The 319-nt window shown below is 35.1% G+C and overlaps 1 protein-coding gene across 1 annotated transcript in view; it reads left to right on the top strand.

The window, feature by feature from the left end:
- The window catches only part of LOC119587452 (mediator of DNA damage checkpoint protein 1-like), a gene marked incomplete in the record, with an annotated part of 12,774 nt that overhangs the window by 6,289 nt on the left and 6,166 nt on the right, over positions 1 to 319 (top strand). Inside the window, 1 exon segment of the mRNA XM_037936180.1 lies at positions 4 to 158. Coding sequence (XP_037792108.1) covers positions 4 to 158 — 155 coding nt within the window.

Below are 319 nucleotides of genomic sequence, written 5' to 3'. Positions count from 1 at the left end.
AAGGGGGAATGGTTGTGGAATCTCCAAAAGAGTGCTCAGTGCTTGTTACAATGAATATCCGAAGAACTTGTAAGCTCCTGGCAGTCATTGGTAAAGGCAACCCTATTGTCACACCACAGTGGCTGTCGGCATCAAAATTAGCAAGAAACTTTGTTGGTGAGTTGCAAATAAACCTGTTACTATGTTTATGATGTATAGTGAAGTAGAATGGTAGTCAACTGATTTATTTGAAAAAGATGTCTTTGAATGATGTATAATGTACTATATTTATAATACCATTTGTTATTGTTCTTAAGATGTATTCAGATTTCATGATATC

Source organism: Penaeus monodon, chromosome 22, assembly GCF_015228065.2.
Source record: "Penaeus monodon isolate SGIC_2016 chromosome 22, NSTDA_Pmon_1, whole genome shotgun sequence".
Taxonomy (NCBI): Eukaryota; Metazoa; Arthropoda; class Malacostraca; order Decapoda; family Penaeidae; genus Penaeus; species Penaeus monodon.
This window is presented reverse-complemented; position numbering and strand designations above follow the sequence as displayed.